The sequence below is a fragment of the Myotis daubentonii genome, chromosome 2 (genome assembly GCF_963259705.1).
Source record: "Myotis daubentonii chromosome 2, mMyoDau2.1, whole genome shotgun sequence".
Taxonomy (NCBI): domain Eukaryota; kingdom Metazoa; phylum Chordata; class Mammalia; order Chiroptera; family Vespertilionidae; genus Myotis; species Myotis daubentonii.
The window spans coordinates 23,070,157-23,088,503 of NC_081841.1; the positions used below are offsets into that span (position 1 = coordinate 23,070,157).

Here is an 18,347-nt window from a genome sequence, read left to right on the forward strand (position 1 = left end):
GAGGGAGAGAGAGCCAGGCTAGAGGAGTGTAATGAGGATAAAATGAGAAGGGGGATGGGAATTTGCCGTCACTCACACCCTCATTCCAAAGGTTATTACCACATTGGTGATAGATACTGCTGCTCTCTAGAAGGGTTGGTCCAAGCCCACATATGCCTTTCTTCCACAAGCCTATTTTCCCTCTCGCAATCTGGCCTGGGCAACCTCCACCCCCATTCCCTGGGTTCCTTCTTACCTAATCGATTCTACCTCATCCTTGGAATGTGTTTCTGCACATCACCAGAAACTGTTCTTATCTCTGACTATCTTCCATCTTTGAATCATTTTTGCATCTTCCTTTCTCAGTTTTGTTCGTTTTGGACATTCATCTCTTCAAGTCCAACAAATTCCTTTGTATCCCTATATTTATCTTCTTTCTTTGCCTCTTTCTTGACCTACTCATTCAGACTCTTGTTGTTGTTGTTTTATTCCTCTAGAAATCCCAGTTATTCCCACATCTAAGCAAAAACAGACAGCACATAAATTTTGTCCAAGAGGAGGGCTGTCTGTCTTAGGGTTCGAAAAAGTTGAGGGACACAGTGCCCTCTAAATCATTTTGGAATGTGGAGCAGCTCTGTGGGAGGAGATGCCAGCTGTATTTTGTCTTTGGCTTTGTCTAAGTTTATGCTAAGAATCTTAGTGTCTGGAATCTTAAGGACAAAATGCCATCAGAAGCCCAGAGAAAACTGAGGGTCAAGTTCATGTTTGTTCTGCTGGACTTACTTTCCACCAGTGCTTTTCCTCATATTATGTAATATGTAGATGACTGCCGGGGCTGACCAGCAGACCCTGAGCGACGGGTGAACAGATTGCTCTGACACACGTTTCTATGAAAGAGAGGGCTAAAGTACTGTTTTACTTTAGAAGTAAAAAGCAGTCCTGTTCACCTGCCTTCTTAGACTTTATTGTCAGAACAGCTTGAACTAAAATTAACCTCTAGATACAATCAACAGGGTAAGCATCCTTGAGAAAGTATATGCTTCTACAAGGTCAGGTCTTTAGAGACTAAACATAGAGATTCTAGCAAAACACCCCAGGGGATCGGACTTGTTTGGAAAAGTCAAGGTAGGGGCTGCCACCTTTGGCAAGTTCCCCCCAAAGGCCCCCGACCTTTCAGAGAACCCTCCATGCAGACATTCCAACCAAGTCCCGTGCTTCCCCACAGATAACACTTTCTCAGATCCAGGAGTTTTATTAAAAACTTTTGTATAATGCCGAAACTGGTTTGGCTCAGTGGATAGAGCATTGGCCTGCGGACTGAAGGGTCCTGGGTTCAATTCCGGTCAAGGGCATGTACCTGGGTTGCGGGCACATCCCCAGTGGGAGATGTGCAGGAGGCAGCTGATCGATGTTTCTCTCTCATCATTGTTTCTAACTCTCTCTCTCTCTCTCTCTCTCTTCCTCTCTGTAAAAAATCAATAAAATATATATATAAAAAATACTTTTGTATTTTCTCTTATTCATAGAAACCCTAGTAGTTAGACCATAAAATATCTCCACTTTAGAAAGAATCAACTTGAATTATAGAATCTCAAAAAGGAGGAGTGGTTAATCTTATGTGCACTAGAGTTTTGCAAATGTCAAGGCATCTGTTAACTCCTGTAGTCTACATTGTGTATCTCTCTGATGAGCTAACTTAGAGAAGAGAACAGATGGACACAGAGCAGATTGTATTAACAAATTACAGACCAGAGGAAAGGAGGGTAAAGGAAGGGAGGAGTCGAGCAAGGGAGGAAAGAAGAGAAATAACTAGCTGTCTAGCTGGAAAGAAGGGAGAGCACTGGATATAATGAGAAATAAGTGAATAGCACCTCTGACTCCTTTGAAGGAACTGTAAGTGTGCCATTTTTGAGATACATGTATTCTGGTGAGTCCCTAGAACAAATCTGAGTACAAACCCAGCTCTGTCCTCATCTGCTTGGCCCAGAACTTGCTCTTCTTCCATCTGCTCTGCAGTGAGAGTACAGAGGCTGGAAAACAGATGTGATTCTAGTCTGGGGAGAGTTAGGGGGGAAAAGGCAGGGGGTGTTGATCGGGGGGGAAAAACAAAAAAGCAGATGCAAAGCAGACAATCTGAGGCAGGTCATATAATAAAGAGCCTAGAGCAGCAGTCATGTTTTCCATGAAGCTCAAACAGATGGAGAAACTGAACTAAGGCCAATCATTTGGCAGGGAGAGCAATGACCTCAATGTGCTGGCCTAGCTAGAGACTGAAGTGCAGGAGAGCCTCCCCAGGCAGTAGGAGGGGGCACTCTCCTGGGGTCCTGGGAGGGAGTCTGAAGTTAGGTCAGTGAAAATGGAACAGAATGTTTAGAGCAGGGCAGAAGAAGGCAGACAGGGAGAAAAGGAAGGCAAGGCGAGAACTGGCTGAAGAACAGAAACCACCATCTATTCTTGGGCTTAATCAACATGCAGAAGTGCAGTTGGTTTTAGAGTAGTTTGGTTAGTTTTTTTTTCCTCCTTCATGGTAGCTCCCCACTTATTTTTAGAGCCCAGGTTTGGATCCCCAGGTTCGGAGAACCTCCTATTTACTTTGCCCAAGGTGATTTGGTCAGCCTCTGTTCTATCAGGTTATCAGTTTATCATGGAATTACATGATAATCAGCATCAGTGGTCAAAAATGAGCAATGGTCATTCACAGATGTGAACCTATCATTTTCCGAGGCTCTCGCTGACACTGGGGAAGAGGCCTCTGGGCAGCAGAACTCCCACTAGACACAGGCTGGGTCTCTAATGGGCAGAGAACACATTCTCCAGCGATAGAGAAGTCCTCCATGGAAATGAGTGGCAGGTGCACAAGTGACTTAAGGAAGGCAACCAAATGTTTGTGTTACCTAGGAAATTTTTAGTTTTCTAAAAAGGTCTCCAAGCAATGGAAGATGGGGCAAAGTTCGAAGGAAGAGAAGGGAGGCAAAGATACAGGACAGCAAACTGGATTTATTCATCTGTTTTTTGGCCTGTAAGAATACACCCATTAGTTGAAGGCCTCTGGGCAAATGTACAGAAACGTTATTACTACAGTCCAATCCAACTAAATTAAATCCAGGGCCCAAACAGACACACAAAAATATTCCATAAAAGGAAGAAAAAGAAGGGAGGAGGGTTATATGAGGTGGGGGAGGAGGAGGGAGGGAAGAGAAAGCAGTGTGCATAGAGGAATGAAGCAATAGAGTAGAGACAGCCAAACCTAAAAGATGGACTCACCGCAGGATTTAGAGGCAGCCAACGTATGTCCTCAGAAAACTTGGGCAAAGGAGAACTTGCTGCTTCTTAGCACCCCAGACCTGTTATAACACACTGTTCTTCATGCCTCTGTACATGGCACTTTCTGTCCCTTCCTTTCTGTGATATCCTTTGCCCAACTCTAGTATCTAAATGCTTATGTGTACATGACAACCCAGCTCAGTGCTGCCTCTCCCCAGAAACCTTTCCTGACCCCCTTGCTTCTGAAGGATTAACCTTCCCCTCTACTGAGGGCCCGCTTTGTTTTTATAATTATGCCATCAGCGTTATTATTTATTTTACATATTCGTATTTCGGATTAGACTGAGAGTTCCTTGATAGCAGAGGCTCGGTTTTACTCATCTCTAGCTGACAGAACGATCAGTACATAACAACTCAAAATTTCAACATTTGAACTGAGTTGAGATGAAGACTTGAAATAGTAACTTCCTATTTCGAGAGAGAAACATTCAAAAACTGAGTCAAATGCAAAGAAGTGGAGGATAAAGTTCTAAAGAAGAAAGTGGTTTGAGAGCACAACAGCAAGTGGAACAACTAGCCAACGCATTGAAGTGTGATCGGAGGGGAACAGAAGGAAGGGAAAGAGGCAGAGGAAGTGAGCAAGTTATTCCAGAGACAACGGGAATAACTTATTTCTTTTTTTTTTAAAGTTTTTAATTAAATCTTTATTGTTCAGATTATTACATTTGTTCCTCTTTTTTTCCTCCCCATAACTCCCCTCCTCCCAGTTCCCACCCCACCCTCCGCCCTCACTCCCCACCCACTGTCCTCATCCATAGGTGCACGATTTTTGTCCAGTCTCTTCCCACATCTCCCACACCCCTTTCCCCCCCAAGAATAGTCAGTCCATTCCCTTTCTATGTCCCTGATTCTATTATAATCAACAGTTCATTCTGTTCATCAGATTATTTATTCACTTGATTCTTAGATTCACTTGTTGATAGATGCATATTTGTTGTTCATAATTTGTATCTTTACCTTTTTCTTCCTCTTCCTCTTCTTAAAGGATACCTTTCAGCATTTCATATAATCCTGGTTTGGTGGTGATGAACTCCTTTAGCTTTTCCTTATCTGTGAAGCTCTTTATCTGACCTTCAGTTCTGAATGATAGCTTTGCTGGATAAAGTAATCTTGGTTGTAGGTTCTTGGTATTCATCACTTTGAATATTTCTTGCCACTCCCTTCTGGCCTGCAAAGTTTCTGTTGAGAAATCAGCTGACAGTCGTATGGGTATTCCCTTGTAGGTAACTGAGTTTCTTTCTCTTGCTGCTTTTAAGATTCTCTCTTTATCTTTTGCTCTTGGCATTTTAATTATGATGTGTCTTGGTGTGGTCCTCTTTGGATTCCTTTTGTTTGGGGTTCTCGGCGCTTCTTGGACCTGTAAGTCCATTTCTTTCACCAGGTGGGGGAAGTTTTCTGTCATTATTTCTTCAAATAGGTTTTCAATATCTTGCTCTCTCTCATCTTCTGGCACCCCTATAATTCTGATGTTGGTACGCTTGAAGCTGTCCCAGAGGCTCCTTACACTATCTTTGTATTTTCGGATTCTTTTTTCATTTTGCTTTTCCGGTTGGGTGCTTTTTGCTTCTTTGCATTTCGAATCTTTGACTTGATTCTTGCGCCCCTCTGGTCTGCTGTTGGGAGTCTGTATAATATTCGTTATTTCAGTCCATGTATGCTTAATTTCTAGTTGGTTCCCCAATATAAGATCGAGGGTCTTATTAGTTTTCATGTAGATCTCATTAAGTTTATCGGCAGCTTCTAAACAGTTCTTGAGAGACCTTAAAAGTGTGGTTCTGAACTCTATATCTTCCATTGACAATTTTGTCCTATTTCTTTGTCTCCGCATTTTGTTATGCTTCCTTGGTGCATCCCCTAGTGGTCTTTGTTCGCAGTCTTATAGTTAAATCTTGATTGTTGTAGCTAATTCCAGGGAGGGTTTGACCTCCAGGCCAAGTGGCTATGAGAATCAGCTGTGTCAGCAGTGAGAGAACTTCTGTCCTCTAGGGAGGTGCTAATCTAGCCTTTGCCTGAGGCTATCTGGCAAATGCCTCTGTGCAGGGCTTGGGCAGGGCGGGTCGCACAGGATCAACAGGGTGGGCCGGAGAGAGCAGTTATGGCGGCTCTCAGTCCTGTCCCCAGGGGCTCTGCCTCTCTGAGTCCCAGCACCCGCTGCAAAGCTCGGAGAGAAAGCTGCACTGGCTCTGACCAAAGCCAGACAGTCCTGCCTCTCCCGTTTGAGTCTGGGTCCCTAAAGACTCGCCCGGATCTGGTGCTCAGAGTCTGCGACTCCCTCCCGATTGAAAACAACAACCGCGCCCTCTGCCGCCAGCCCGCTCCGCGCACTCCGCACCTCAGAATTTGACTTCAGCACTGCGCCTCCTCTGAGTGCCCGTGTGCGTTTCTCTTTCCTCCTAGATGTAGGACTTCCACTCAGCCAGCGTTCCTGTGGTTCTGGGTGATGTCCCTTCCGTTTTTTGGTTTCCCTTTTGAAGTAGTTGTTCAAAGCAGCAAACTCCGGCGTTAACCTATGCCGCCATCTTGGTTCTCTTATTTCTTTTTTAACAAAGGGATCGTAACACCAAGGCTATAATGAAAATCAGTGCATGTGAAACATATGTAACTTATATCTACAATCATTAGTGCTTTTGTCTCATTCTGCGTGGTGTAAATTTTCTGGTGGTCTTGCATTGTTACACCCACCCTCCCTTGACCATGCAAATGTAAAATGCTTGGTCCAAGTTAAGGATTCTGTTTAAGCTTCCTGAAATAGAACCCACAACAAAAGTTTTGAAAAACTGGCTACACACAAACAAAATAGGACAAATACTATACATTCATTAACAGGAAGAAAATTTCCACCTTCCCTTGCAACTCATAAACAAACAAACGAAAACAGAAAGCCTGGAACTTGCAAATATGGGGGGGAAAATCACCAGGAAAGTTTATGTTTACACAATTATTAATTTTGTATAATTGTTAAGAAGTAATAATAGCAGCTAATATAACTATTCGATTTAGTGCGTTTATGTGATTAGTACATATTTATATTTTGTATAGATTATGTGTGCTGGGCGCAATGATCCCTACCTCCTATTCTTTACCCCCTTGGGTAATTCTCGCCCCCTGAGTGCAGGATGAATTTAGGGACCACTAGCAAATAGAATGCAGCAGAGACAATGTGGTGTATCTTCCCAGATTAGGTAACAAAGAGACTGGCTTCTAGTTCTGGGCTTCTCTCCTGATCCCTGGCTTGCTTGTTTGTTCTGAACAAAGCCAGCTGCCACAATGTGAGCTGCTCCATAGAAATGCCCATGTGGTAAGAATAAAACCAAAGGCACCCAAGGCCCGTCAAAAGCCATGTGAATGAACTTGGAAGTGGATACTCTCTGTTGGGTCTTGAGAGGAAGACTGGGGGGCTGAGTGAAAAAGGTGAAGTGATTAAGAAAAAACAACAACAACAAGCTCAGAGACAGATAACAGTTTGGTGATTACCAGAAAGGAAAGGAGGTGGGGGGAGGTAGAAGAGGGTAAAGGGGGGATAAATAGTGGTGGAAGGAGACTTGACTTGGGGTAGTGAACACACAATACAATGTACAGTTGATGTATTACAGAATTGTACACCTGAATCCTATATAATTTGTTTTTGTTGTTAATCCTCGCCCGAGGATATTCTTTCCATTGATTTTTAGAGAGAGTGGAAGGGATGGATTGAGAGAGAGATGTGCAGTCCAATGCTCTAACCCAGGGGTCCTCAAACTATGGCCCGCGGGCCACATGCAAATACAAATATTGTATTTGTTCCCGTTTTGTTTTTTTACTTCAAAATAAGATATGTGCAGTGTGCACAGGAATTTGTTCATAGTTTTTTTTTTTTAAACTATAGTCTGGCCCTCCAACGGTCTGAGGGACAGTGAACTGGCCCCCTGTTTAAAAAGTTTGAGGACCCCCTGCTCTAACCACTGAGCAACAACAGCCAGGACTGAAACCTATATAATTTTATTAACCAATGCTACCTCAATAAATTCAATTAAAAAATTTGTTTTTCCAAGCCAATATCTTGACTATGTTGCCTTATAAGATAACCTGAGCCAGAGGTATGCAGCTAAACTGTACTTGGATTCCTAATTGACAGAAACTTTGGGAAAATAAGTGTTTGCTTTTTTAAGCTGCTAAATAGATAACTAGTATGTCCTATAACTATAATAATGCACATAGTTATGTATCTATTATATAAATACTAGAGGCCCGGTGCACAAAAATTTGTGCACTCGGGGGTGGGAGTCACTCAGCCCGGCCTGTGCCCTCTCGCAGTCTGGGACCCCTCGGGGGATGATCACCTGCTGGCTTAGGCCTGCTCCCCAGGGGATTGGGCCTAAGATGGCAGTCAGACATCCCTCTGGCAGCCCTCGGGGGATGCCCACTTGCCAGCGGGGAGCAGACCTAAACTGCAGTCAGACATCCTTAGCGCTGCTGAGGAGGCAGGAGAGGCTCCCACCACCGCCGCTGTACTGGCAGCCATCAGCCTGGCTTGTGGCTGAGCAGAGCTCCCCCATGTGGGAGTGCACTGACCACCAGAGGGCAACTCCTGCACTGACCATCTGCCCCCTGGTGGTCAGTGTGTGTCATAGTGACCAGTCATTCCCAGTCTTTGTGCTGTTAGGGTCAGTTTGCATATTACCCTTTTATTATATAGGATAGAGGCCTGGTGCAGGGGTGGGGGCCAGCTGGTTTGCCCTGAAGACTGTCCCGGATTAGGGTGAGGGTCCTGCTGGGGTGCCTGGCCAGACTGGGTGAGGGGCTGATGGCTGTTTGCAGCTGGTCACACCCTCTTTAGGGTGGGGGTCCCCATTGGGGTGCCTGGCTAGCCTGGATGGGGGGCTGATGGCTATTTTCAGGCTGCCTGCACCCCCTTCAGGGTGGGGGTACACACTGGGGTGCCTGGCCAGTCTGGGTGAGGGTCTGAGGGCCGTTTTCAGGCTGACCAGTGACTGAAGCTCCCAGCCTCTCCTTTTTTTCTTTTTTGTTAATTCTGAGATTTATTTACCTTCTATAATTGAAACATTGTTGCCATCACTGGCGCTCCCAGCTCTGAGGCCGCAGCTGGCTGAAAGCAGGTATCTGGGGTTTGTTTGGCTTCTATAATTGAAACATTGTTGCTTTCGGAGCTCAGAGCCGGGCCGCAGCAGGCCGGGAACCTTGGCTTCCTCCATCACTGGAACAAGCAAGCCTCATGTTCACTTCACCTGCGTGGCTGCCGGCCGCCATCTTTGTTTGCAGTTAATTTGCATATTGCCCTGATTAGCCAATGGGAAGCGTAGCAGAGGTATGGTTAATTACCCTTTTTGTCTTTTATTAGATAGGATAACATGTATATATTTAGAACTAGTATATAATAATGTTATGATACTGATATAATTATATTAATATGAAAGACTATAAATTAATTGTTAATTATTATATGCTAGTTAGTAATATCAACTAACTAATGTTTATGAAACACAATATCAATATGCTGAGCATAAGTATGATTATGCTCCTTTTGGAATTAGTACATACAGAGGAAAGCAGAAAGAAAAAAAAAGGAGAGGTTAAAAGAAAGAAGAGATAAGGGAGAAGGACAGAGAGAAGGGACAGACATGGACACTAAGAATGAAAAAAAGAAGGAGGGAGAAACAGAGAGAATGGGAGAGTTCTAGAATTCGTAGAAGCCATAGAATTATCCTTCAATATTCACTATGAATCAAACTTTAATAATATTTACTGCTTCTGCAAAAATTAGGACAGAATAAAATAAATGTAGTAAAGCACAGCATATGTGCAGCATAGTTAATAATATTCCAACTATGTAAGTGTTAGATGTGTCTGAGATTTATCAGGATTATCACCCAGTGAGTTATATAATGTCTAATCACTGGGGTGAATACCTAAAACTAATGTGATATTGTAGGTCAACTGTAATTGAAAAAATTTTTTTTAAATGGTTTAAAAATAAATAAATTTATTTTGGAGCTTAAATTATATATTGGAGTGACTTCCTGAATAAATAGCCATGAATAATTCATTTATTCAACAAACATGTAAAACTTTCTATACTCTAGCCTTTCCATTATAAGCACTTGGGATATAGCAGAAATAAAGCAGACAACATTATCACTTTTCTATTGCTTACATTTTCTAAGGAAACTTACAGAAATTAGTTCTTTGGAGGTAGATTTTTTTCTCTAGTGACTTGGCATTGATATATTTCTAGAAACAGAATGACGGGTTGGATGACTAATAAAGGTTGGAACTGAATTTCGTCACGGCGAAGTTGGAGCTTGCTTGTTGTTCAGTTGGATCACCTGCACCGTGTCAAGTTTCTGGTGTGAGTGAATAAGGCTAATGGCGCTGTCCTGAAGAGGTGATGGTGCTACTTTTCCAAACACCACATATGTGCCATTTGTCTATCATGAACCTTTGATATATTTGCCTCTTCCCAATTATCTTAATAGTGTTAACAAACCACACCAAAACTGGGTGATTTAAAAGACGGATTTCTTATTTTCCATGATTTTGTATGCTAGTCAGGCAAAAATTCTGCTTTTCATGGTGTTGGCTGAGAGATCCACAATGGCCTCATTCAGATGGCTAGTTGGTGCTGCCCGCCATCAGGAATCTCTGGTGGGACTGCTGGCCAGAGTTCTCTTCCATGTAGTATTTCGACCTGACTCACGCGGGCTTCTGACAGCATGGCTGTGGGTTGAAAGAGGGAGCACTCCAAGAAGCAAGGGAAGAAGCTGCAGATCTCTTTAAGATTCAGCCTCAGAAGTTACCCAGCATTACTCCCGCCAGGTTCTATTGGTCAAACTAAGTCAACAGAGTCAGTTCCAACTTAAAGACAGGACAAAGACATCTCCTCTTGGTGGGAGGAGTGGCAAAAGGTGTGTAGCCATCCTTAATCTGTTACAGAAGTTACCAGGCAGTGGGAAGGCACACAACAGGCACTTGGAAGATTCAGAAAATGCACTTTAATTCCAGGAGCACCAGTGCTGTGACTCAGGGGAATCAGTTCCCAAAACTGAGCACCGAATGGGGCGGGGCTTTCCCTTTTATCCTCCTAGTTTCTTTGTCTCCCAAATATGGACCAGACTTTTTGTGGCTTTTGCAGCCCCTGTGACGGTTGTAAGTGGGGAAGTGAGATAGTGAAGAAGACCCTGTCTGGCACTGGCAGTCAGACCCCATTGTGCGGCTGTGTATGGTTTATAGCTCCTGTTGAGATAAGCATTCAGGGAAATAGGTTTTGCAAGGCTAGCTAGGACACAAGCGGAAAGGGGGTTGGGGCTTAAATATGGGCTTGTATGCATATACATTGGAAAGCAGGTTTGACTGGGCACAGACCTAGGTTGCCACCCTGAATCGCCTTCAGAAATCCACCACAGTGCCTCTGAAGTTAAACTGAATCTTCAGTGGACTAGATAAGTACCAAACATGGGCATTTGTAGCCTGCCCTTTCCCTGAAACCTAATTCACTTCTCTTGACAACTCTAAGAAAAGCGGTCACACAAGGACCTCTGTGAGGTTCAATATTATAGATAAATTTCAGTCTTATTTTCTTGTTTTCTGCAACATTAAGCACTGTTGATCAATACCTCCTTTGTGAAATGTCCTCTTCCCTTGAGATCTATGACATCACAACCCTTGTTTTCCTCTTAGCATCACTCAATGTTCTTGTACATTTCTTTTTCTTGTTTACACTTAAATGTGGATATTTTCAAGGTTCACGCACTGGCCACCTCTCTTTTGACTATACTCTTATTCTTTTTCTTTTATTTCAGAGAGAGGAAGGGAGAGGGAGAGAAGGATAGAAACATCAATGATGAGAGAGAATCATTAATCGACTGCCTCCTGCATGCCCCCTACTGGGGATTGAGCCCACAACCCAGACATGTGCCCTGACCAGGAATAGGTCAACACTCAACCACTGAGCCAGGCTATCCTCTCATTCTTATTAATCACACCCACTCCCATGTCTTTATTTACTTTTTATTGGTTTACTAGAGGCCTGGAGCATGAAATTCATGCACAGGTAGGATCCCTAGGCCTGGCTGGCAATCAGGGCCAATTGGAGCCTTCCAGCTGCTGGCTGGGGCCTCCCTTCATTCTGTGCCGCCCCCTGGTGGTCAGCGCATGTCATAGTGAGTGATCGGTCGAGGGGACACAATTTGCATATTAGGCTTAGGTATATATAGATGCTCCAAGATCTCCTGAGCTGTTGTCAGAATGTACAAGAACACATCTCTATTTGGATGTCTATAGGCACCTTGAGTCAGTCAAACCTTAATTATAGAGAGTAGAATCCTTAAGCAGACAGGAGAAAGCTCAAGAACATGCTCTAAGCCCTAGCTGGTTTGGCTCAGTGGATAGAGCATTGGCCTGGGGACTTAAGGGTCCCAGGTTTGATTCCAGTCAAAGGCACATGCCCAGGTTGCAGGCTCAATCCCCAGCAGGGAGCATGCAGGAGGCAGCCGATCAATGATTCTCTCTCTTCCTCTCCCTTCTCTGAAATCAATAAAAGTGTATTAACTACAACAATAACAAAAGAACAGCCTCTAGGCTGAGCTTCCAAGAGTGGCTATCAAGAGACTAAATTGCTCCTCCTGCCAGCTGGAGGCACCTTCCAAATTGAGATGTCTCCACCCAGGCTCTAGAACCACCCTGGCTCTGCTATAATCTAAACCAGCAAAATGGATCCTCACTCCCTGCCTCTCTCCTCACTTAATTTGATTTTGAATTAAGTCTCATGCTAGTGCTCATGGCTGCTGGAACCTAATTCACATAAAAACTCCAGCTATAGTAGAATCTAGGGTATATTGTTTTTAGTTTTCCACCCTCTGTAATGCAGGAAGGTACACAAGAAGGAAGTTTGAATCAATGTTGAGCAAGCTAAATTATAATATCTTAGCATGTCTAAAATTGAGTCATCATGTTCCCTGGACAGGCCCTCCCCCCACCCACCCCCAGACTATGGTACCACTATTTACTCAATTACCCACTGAAATATGTGATTCAGCTTCCTCAATTTCTCTTTCCCTCACCTTAGACCCCCGTCCCCGCCCCACCCCCGCAACACACACACAGACACACACACCTCCTTGTCATCAAAATCCTATTGATTGGCTCCGGGACCAGTCTGATCGCGCCGCCCAGGGAGCGAGCTCGGAGCGTGTGCGCGGCGGCCACTCCCGGGCCCGGAGCCGAGAGCCAGACCCGAGCAGCGCCCGCCATGACCCACTTCAACAAGGGCCCGTCCTACGGGCTCTCGGCCGAGGTCAAGAACAAGATCGCATCCAAGTACGACCCGCAGGCCGAGGAGGACCTGCGCGGCTGGATCGAAGAGGTGACCGGCATGAGCATCTGCACCAGCTTCCAGCTGGGCCTGAAGGACGGCATCATCCTCTGCGAGCTCATCAACAAGCTCCAGCCGGGCTCCGTGAAGAAAGTCAACGAGTCCTCGCTGAACTGGCCGCAGTTGGAGAACATCGGCAACTTCATCAAAGCCATCCAGGCGTACGGCATGAAGCCCCACGACATCTTCGAGGCCAACGACCTGTTCGAGAACGGGAACATGACCCAGGTGCAGACGACGCTGGTGGCGCTGGCCGGCCTGGCTAAAACCAAAGGCTTCCACACCACCATCGACATCGGCGTGAAGTACGCCGAGAAGCAGACGCGGCGCTTCGACGAAGGGAAGCTGAAGGCCGGCCAGAGCGTCATTGGTCTGCAGATGGGGACCAACTAGTGCGCCAGCCAGGCGGGGATGACCGCCTACGGGACCAGGAGGCACCTGTACGACCCCAAAATGCAGACGGACAAGCCCTTTGACCAGACCACGATCAGCCTGCAGATGGGGACCAACAAAGGGGCCAGCCAGGCGGGGATGCTGGCGCCGGGCACCCGGAGAGACATCTACGACCAGAAGCTCACGCTGCAGCCCGTGGACAGCTCGACCATCTCCCTGCAGATGGGCACCAACAAGGTCGCCTCGCAGAAGGGCATGAGCGTGTACGGGCTCGGGCGGCAGGTCTACGACCCCAAGTACTGCGCCGCCCCCACCGAGCCCGTCATCCGCAACGGCAGCCAGGGCACGGGCACCAACGGCTCGGAGGTCAGCGACAGCGACTCCCAGGCCGAGTACCCCGACGAGTACCACGGCGGGTACCCCGACGACGACCCCCGCGAGTACCAGTACGGCGACCCCGGCCTCGGCCTCGATTACTAGGCGCGGAGCCGCCGTCCCCGTCGCGGTCACTCGTGGGCGCCCGGCCAGCCTGGAGTGACGCTCCTCCGCCCTCTGAACCCTAGTGCGCTTCCTGTCCCTGAAGGAGAGGCTGCCTCGCACCCCTCCTCCTCCGCCCGCTCTCCCTCCGCAGCTCCTTTCCGGCTGGGCAGGCCAGCCTGCAGCGACGTGACCCCCGGCGCTGGAGCGAAGGGAGCCTGAGGGGCGCGGGTTCCCCCCGACATCTCTGCATCCTCACACTCTTTACAGAACTGGTGTTCGCAAGCAATAGGAGGCTTTTCTCTTACATTAGTGTCTGGCTCCTCCGTGGGAGACTAAACCCGTGCTTAGCGCTCAGGCGCCCGCCAGCTAAACCGAGAAGACGCAGCGTGTCAGCCGCTCGCGACCGATGCCCGCGGTGTGGGTCGCGGATGGAAATGCAGGCGCGGCCCGCGCTCTGGGGACGCCCGAGTCGCTCCCACCTGCGCGGGGGGTCTGACGGCGCAGGCCCTTCCTGTTGTGCCAACGTATCGGTGTAGACTTGCTCTGTTTCAACTGTATTTATTGCTGCATTTCTCAGCATAAACTTATCCCAGTGTATTTTTTATAAATAAATATTTTTTTTGAACATTAAAAAAAAAAATCCTATTGATTTTACCACATTATCTTTCAAATCTGTCCATTCTCTTCATTATTTCCATTGCCAGAGTAAGATTTCTAGCATGAATATGATTACATAATTCTCTGGCTTAAAAGCCTTAAAGACTAATTATTGTTAGGATAGGGGTGGAACTCCTTTGTATGGCACACATAGCTATTTACAATATCTTTATCTCTTTTCACCAGTACTCTCTTCACTCCATCCATACATTTGCACTTTGGTTTCCAGCCATGATGAATTATTTGCAGTTCTGCAAAAGCTCTAAGCTATTTTTTGCTTTTAAGTCATTAGACATGCTACATTTTATTTGCAACACCTCCACCATAATTCTTTTTTTAAAAAAATATATATATTATTGATTTTTTACAGAGAGGAAGGGAGAGGGATAGAGAGCTTGAAACATCGATGAGAAACATCGATCAGCTGCCTCCTGCACACCCCCTCCTGGGGATGTGCCCACAACCAAGGTACATGCCCTTGACAGGAATCAAACCTGGGACCCTTCAGTCTGCAGGCCGGCGCTCTATCCACTGAGCCAAACCTGTTAAGGCTCCACCATAATTCTTATTTCCCCATAATCCTTATTGTTCAGCTGCCTAATTTCTACTCATCCTTTATAATCCATCTTAGGTAAGATCCCCTTTGGATTACTTTCCATAGGGTCTCCACTGCGATGTGTGGCTTATTGTGGACTAATGCTTTTTTACAGCTGTGTACCCCAAAGCAAGCACAGAGACACACACACTGTGCATCAGAAAGATGTGTTGCGTGGAGGGGAGAGGCTGTATTTCCTAAAACTGGACACAAGAGGGCAACAAATAACTTCTCTAGAACAGTTTTGTACTTAACTTGCTTTTTCCTACATCCCAATTACTATTTCAACTGACTGTTGTTTATGTAGTTCATAACTACAACGACTCTTGAGTTATACCTGATAAGATGGAAGATTCCTAATGACTTAGAACTGTATTTCATTCATATTCTGGTTGCTTTCTCAGCACCACGCACTTCACAAAGTATTGGTAATTTTAAAAAGATGAAACAGTTTCTACATGCAAGGAATCAAGAATTTAATGGGAAAGGAAAGTGACTCTGGATTTTCTTTATTGCCTGACAAATAAGAAACAAGTGATTTAACCCATTTTCATCAGTAGCAATGGCTGCTGAAGACAATGGCGAGGATAGTTAGCTGTTGGGTACAAGTAAAATAGAAACTTAGGATCTCCTAAATGATTGACATGTTTGAAAAGCATGATCACCACCAAACCAGCAAATTCTAACCCAGGAAATTCTAGCATGGCCAGAGAAGCATGCTCCTTCTGAAGCCTATTGCTTTTCCACCCTTTCATTTAAAATAGACTTTATTTTTTAGAACAGTTTTATGTTCATAGCAGAACTGAGTGGAAAGCATAAAGAATCCCCAATTACTAATACTCTCTGCCCCGCCTACCTACATTCTCCTCCGCACAATGTTCAACAGTAAAGTGAACCCTAATGTAAACTCTGGGCTTTGGGTAGTAATGATGTGTCATTGTAAGTTCATCTGTTATAAGAAATGCACCTTTCTGGTACATCCTGTTGTACATTCTATGGATTGTGACAAATGTGTAATAACATTTATCCACCATTATATTATCACTAGAGGCCCGGTGCATGAAATTTGTGCACTGGTGGGGGTTATCCCTCAGCCCCGCCTGTACCCTCTCTAATCTGGGACCCCTCGGGGGATGTCCGACTGCCTGTTTAGGCCCGATCCTGTGGGCAGTCGGACATCCCTCTCACAATCCGGGACTGCTGGCTCCCAAACACTTGCCTGCCTGCCTGACTGAATGTCCCTAACCGCTTCTGCCTGCCAGCCTGATCACCTCCTAATCACTCCCCTACTAGCCTAATCGATGCCTAACTGCTCCCCTGCCAGCCCAGTCGCCCCCAACTGCCCTCCTTTGCCAGCCTTTTGTCCCCAACTGCCCTCCCCTGCCAACCCGATTGCCCCCAACTTCCCTCCCCTGCTGGCCATCTTGTGGCTGTAGGCACCGTCATCTTTGAGGGCGTGACAGTCAATTAGCATATCCCCTCCTTATTGGCTGTGGGCGCCACCATCTTTGTGATGGCATGAGAGTCAATTAGCATATTTCCTCTTTATTAGATAGGATACTTGTTTCACTGACTTAAAATATATTCTGTCCTGCCCTCCCCTCTAAGCCCTAATAACAACTGACCCTTAGTTTTGTCTTTTTCCAGAATATATATATATGGTTGGCATAAAACAGTATGTGTTAGACTTTTTCATACCTTGCCCTATGCATCTCTTTCATTTGGCTGTTCCTGAGTTGTAGACTAGACTTTATAATAAAGGGTAATAAGAAGTAAAGTGTTCTCCTGAGTTCTATGAGCTGTTCTAGCAAACTATTGAACTTGAGGAGTGGGTTGTAAGAGCCCTAAATTTATAGCCAGCTGGTCAGAAGTATGGGAGGCAGGACTTACAATTGGCATCTGAAATAGAAGCCATTTTATGGAATTGAGCCCTTAACTTGTGGGATCTGAAAGTAACTAACTCTAGGTAGATAGTGTCACTGAGCTGGTGTTTGAGAATTGGTCAATGTGGGGGGAAAAACATACATTTAGGTTCAGTGTACTAAAATGCATTTTTGACTTACAAAGTTTTTAACTTGCGATACGTTTATGGGGCCATAACTCCATCATAAGTTGCGGAGCATCTGTACTCAATAAGTTTCTGAATTCTGGAGGGATTAGACAGGCAGTAAAACTAAATGTTTCAATTCTGTTCACAAAGATATACATTACAAAATTGGTGTAAGTCCTAAGTAGCTTAAGAGGGGAAAAAAGGTTTCCTTAACTTTGGAAAGTAAACCATTAAGGAACCAGCAATATTTCCAAGAAAAAAAAGTTGTAAAAATAATAATCATTCCCATTAGTTCATTCAATCCTATGTTATTAACTCAGGTTCTTCTTGAATCCAGTTTTTCCACTTGTTCTAGAAATTCTTACCCAGTTAGCGATATGATCTTAAAGTTATTAGAAATTTGCATTCTAAAGTACTTGTCAGAGTGCTTTCCATGAATCTCTCTGAATATAAAGTTCTTTTTACAAAAGCATCAGAATAAAACAATTAACTGTCTGTAAGTGACAGACTAAAACAACAACAAAAAGGCCATGGTTAACATCTGTTGAGAACACATTTGATAGGAAAATGTAGATATTTCTGTGGTATATAACAATTTAAGATAATAATAGGGCAATGAGAGCATTGACACACTTCTATGAACTTCAAACAATTTCTGAAATACCGATAGTAATGTATACCCATACACATATAAACTAAGAAGGTATATCATCATATTATTTGACTATGCTTCCCACTTATTCACATACCAAATAAACCTAATTAATTTAACATCTCCCCTGCACAAGGTGAGAGACAAATCCTTTGAGATATTCCAATGAACCTTTGGAATATTTCGATGTTAGTTTTAGTTCAAATTGACTTCATTTAGAATTTGATCTCACACCTGTCAGACTGGCTATCATCAACAAATCAACAAACGACAAGTGCTGGAGAGGATGTGGAGAAAAAGGAACACTTGTGCACTGCTGGTGGGAATGCAGACTGGTGCAGCCACTATGGAAGACAGTATGGAGTTTCCTTAAAAAACTGAAAATGGAACTCCCATTTGACCCTGTGATCCCACTTCTAGGAATATATCCCAAGAAAGCAGAAACACCAATCAGAAAGGATATATGCACCCCTATGTTCATAGCAGCACAATTCACCATAGCTAAGATCTGGAAACAGCCTAAGTGCCCATCAGTAGATGAATGGATTAGAAAACTGTGGTACATCTACACGATGGAATACTATGCTGCTGTAAAAAGGAAGGAACTCTTACCATTTGCAACGTCATGGATGGAACTGGAGAGCATTATGCTAAGTGAAATAAGCCAGTCAATAAAGGAAAAATACCACATGATCTCACTCATTCATGGACAATAGAGACCATTATAAACTTTTGAACAATAATAGATACAGAGGCAGAGCTGCCTCAAACAGATTGTCAAACTGCAGTGGGAAGGCCGGGGAGGGTTGGGGGGCAGGAGGTAGGGGGGTAAGAGATCAACTAAAGGACT

General features: G+C 44.8%; 1 protein-coding gene across 1 annotated transcript; it reads left to right on the plus strand.

Moving 5' to 3' along the window:
* Positions 1-12,547: 12,547 nt before the first annotated feature.
* Positions 12,548-14,183, plus strand: LOC132227249 (calponin-3-like). The gene has a single exon (XM_059682147.1). It carries the CDS (start codon positions 12,548-12,550, stop codon positions 13,061-13,063), a length of 516 nt encoding a protein of 171 aa, XP_059538130.1. The 3' UTR covers positions 13,064-14,183.
* The last annotated feature ends 4,164 nt before the right edge of the window (positions 14,184-18,347 follow it).

Coding starts and splice junctions, on each gene's coding strand:
- LOC132227249 (XM_059682147.1), top strand. CDS start 12,548: ATGACCCACTTCAACAAGGGCCCGTCCTACGGGCTCTCGGCCGAGGTC.